The 3,708-nt window shown below is 37.0% G+C and overlaps 1 protein-coding gene across 2 annotated transcripts in view; it reads left to right on the top strand.

Annotated features, from left to right (window-relative positions):
- The window catches only part of LOC106875894 (uncharacterized), a 22,751-nt gene that overhangs the window by 9,098 nt on the left and 9,945 nt on the right, over positions 1–3,708 (top strand). For both annotated transcript variants that reach the window (XM_014924198.2, XM_014924197.2), the window contains exons 10-11: positions 145–455; positions 623–2,167. In XM_014924198.2, the coding sequence (XP_014779684.1) occupies positions 145–455; positions 623–2,167 (1,856 nt within the window). The remainder of the gene's footprint in view (positions 1–144; positions 456–622; positions 2,168–3,708) is intronic.

Below are 3,708 nucleotides of genomic sequence, written 5' to 3' on the forward strand. Positions count from 1 at the left end.
ATGCATATATCACAAAAACTGTTACTCAGAGTTTCACGTTCCTGTTTGTCAAACAGTTTTGTTTAGAATTCTAAACATATATACATATATACATATATACGACGGGCTTCTTTCAGTTTCTGTCTCTCTTTCTTTCTCTTCCAGTGTATCGCCTGGTACCAAAAAGTTCTTATGTTTCTACCAATGTCTCTTAGACGTAAGTTAAGAAGAATCCGTAAAACAGCCGCAACATATACAGATTCCTCTTCTGAATCCATTTCTTCCTTGTCGTCAGCTTCTTCCAGTCAATGGAACAATAAACTAATCCCAATTCCACAAAACTGGGCACACATTGTCTCTAACATTCACAGCCACTACCCCAGTCCGAAGAAAGAACACGTGATGATTTTAAATGAATTGGCACCTAAAGGCATTGGAAGTGAAATACAAGCAAAATCTTCTCTTTTATTCTTCAGGCAAGTCTTCCAGAGAGAAAATTTCATGCGACTAAATTCTTTCCTTTCATTAACATAAGTGAAGTTTCATACCGATGTATTAAGATATTGGTCTATTGCTTTTAATTTGATAATTTATCTAACATTTTAAATCTTTAATTTTTCATTTTTCTTTTTTCCGCATCCAGGATTCAAGTTTTATTGAAGCTACTTCAAAAATCCATCTTTCGGGGTTATGAATTGAATCTAGCTCTAAAGTGGAAGGTGGCTCTCATGAAAGACAAAGATGACATTGTGAATGATGCTGCATGGAGAAAATCCTTGGAATTTTCAGAAAAACATCCTACAGTCATTCCAAAGACAGAAAGCAGTCAAAACAAGAAACCTTCTGTTGATACCCCAATAAATGGTGTAACAGAACCAGAGATCTCTAAAACAGAAGTTATAAAATCAAATATTTCCAAAACAAATGCCTTAGCACAAGATGTCTCCAAAATTGATGTCATAGCATCAGATATCTCTCAGGAAAATGTTTCGTCATCAGCTTTACCCAAACCAGAAGTAATTGTATCTGATATAGTGAGCTCAGATGTAAAGACGCAAAGAGAAAAGAGTTCCGGTGACCCTCCTGATTATAAAACAGCTGTGCAAACAATGTATCCCACATCCGATGGAGATGAGGAATATTTTGTGTCTCTTTCTTTTTCTTCTGAAGTAGATTCTTCTTCATCATCTCAAGACGAAGACACACCAGATTTCTCTCCAAGATTTAGTGAAATTTTACCCCCTGTGAAACAATTTCCATTGCACCAGACACTAAAGGCAAAATCTGTCAGACCAAAGTCAAGAACCAAAAAATATAATGTTCTACCAAACAACTTAAAGAAATCTAAAAACTTTGCTTCAATGCCATCTTCTTTAGCCAATAGTTTCGATACAAACAACGAATCACTCCACAGTGCTGATTCCGCATCAAATCTCTGTTATTCTTCAAACAGTTCTATTAAAAAGCAAATATTCCATGATGCGATTGTGAAACAAATTCGGGAAGTGACTTTGAGTAACATACCTTCAGATTCGAAAATAGACATTGTTTCCAGTCTTTTGAACAAACATCAACCAAATAGTAGCAGTATGAGTAGCAGCAGCAGTCATAGAAGTCGCAATACGTGGCATCAGAATATTTTGAGCAGTGATATTAGCAGTGATGAAGATTGTAACTTAAACGGAAGCAAACCATCTCCCAATATGACCCTTCACTACAGATCCTTACCTAGATTTTACCAAAACCCATCCAATTCCAATATGTTATCTTCTGTTACTGGCAACAGAGCAAAAACTAAAAGAATGAAATCTCCAAAGACCAGATTAATTAATGATGGAAATATTATCTTAAGGAAGCAATATTCTAAATCACTAATGAATCTACAAAGTAATAACGATGTTGACCTGACTGATGATACAGCTCCACTTCCACAGAACCGTAACACCGAAACCAGTTTAAATGACATAGAAGAACAATTAAACCAAGTTACACTACAAGAAACCTTTGCAGCAAAATCTTGTGACTTTCCTGGAAATGAGAGACAATCGTTACTTACATCATCTCATAGATACAACAGTGATTACATTAATCAGTGGATTAATTGCAGTTGTAGCCCAACCAGTACTGATCTTACTGGTGACTTGGCACCGTCTAATTCACTCTCTGACACTGGATATACATCAAACAGGTAAGTGTTCATAGTGTTACCAACGTGTCACCAAGCTGGTCGTGTGCAGCTGCTAGCTCTGGCAGTTTGCTGTTGATATTGTTGCTCTGTCTGGAAATGAGTAACTGACAGGTGCAGATGCAGCTGTGTGGTTGAGAAGCTTGCTTCCCAACCATGTGGTCTTTGGTTCAATTCCACTGTGCAGCACCTTGGGTGAGTGTCTTCTACTATAGCCATAGATCAACAAAAGCCTTGTGAGTGAACTTAGTAAATGGAAACTGTAAGAAGCCCATCATATACATACATATATATTTCTATGTATGTATGTCTTTGTACTTGTTTGTCTCCCATTGACTGCCTGACAACCAGGGTTGGTTTGTTTATATCCTCATAACTTGGCTGTTGAGCAAAAGAAATGAACAAGGTAAGTGCCAGACTTTAAAAATAAGTATAAGGGGTCATTTGTCCAACAAAACCTTCAAGACGGTTCCCCAGCATGACTGCTGTCCAATGACTGAGGCAAGCAAAGGATAAAAGATTAAAAAATTCACAGGTCCACTGCTTGCAGATATTATAAGGTGTATCATCTTATAGGCAAACAGTGTGGAGGCCACTTGCTTTGAGCATTTTGGAATGGAGCTTTTAGGTAAATATTACTGGTTAATAGCATTCATAGCTTAGAAACTATACCAGAATAGACAATGGGGCCTGGTGCAGCCCCTGGCTTTACCAGCTCTGGTCAAACTATCTAAATCCTGCCAGTATGGAAAATGGGCATTAAATGATGATGATGATGATGATGATGATGATGATGATGATGATGATGATGATGATGATGATAATGATGATGATGATGATGATGATTATATATAAATGTGTGTGTGTGTGTGTGTCCCTCTCTTTATCTCGATGAGAAGAAAAGAAGAAAAGTAAAAGACAGATTCAACGAAAGAAAGCTTGTTGTAGTTATGTCGTTTCAGCCAAAGAGATGTCCAGACTTAGAGACTCTATAAGAGGGAAGTGATGAGAAGCATTTTGATGACTGACTGGTTTCTTGACAGAAAGAGACCTCTCTCCCTCTCTCTCTCCATCTCTCTCTCTCAATATGTATATTAGTGTATGTATATATGTATGTGTAAGTGCACTCTTGCACATACATAAGCTTGGTCTTGCTCTCTCTGGTTTATCACATTCACAGCTATGCATCATGAGCCTTTCAATAGTTCTCACATAGTGTACCATTTCCCCCCACATCACCACCACCACCACCACCACCACCAACATCTGCAATGCCGCCAAAAATCCATGCTAAATATTCTAATTTTAGATAATCACCAAAATTACAAATACCTATTTATCAGTGTGGCATTTTTTAGCAAAATTCCTACAGAAATGCGCTTGTGTATCTACAAGAGAAAGCCATTTTGTATGAATGGTGTAATACCAAAGCGTGATTTTTTGGAGGGGGTGGTGGTCTTTTTTTTTTTCTAATTTTTTTCTTTTTCTTTTTATATAAAAAGTGGAATATAATCAAAACAAAGTGGGCTGTTGTTAATAATAAT

This window comes from Octopus bimaculoides, chromosome 24 (genome assembly GCF_001194135.2).
Source record: "Octopus bimaculoides isolate UCB-OBI-ISO-001 chromosome 24, ASM119413v2, whole genome shotgun sequence".
Lineage (NCBI taxonomy): Eukaryota > Metazoa > Mollusca > Cephalopoda > Octopoda > Octopodidae > Octopus > Octopus bimaculoides.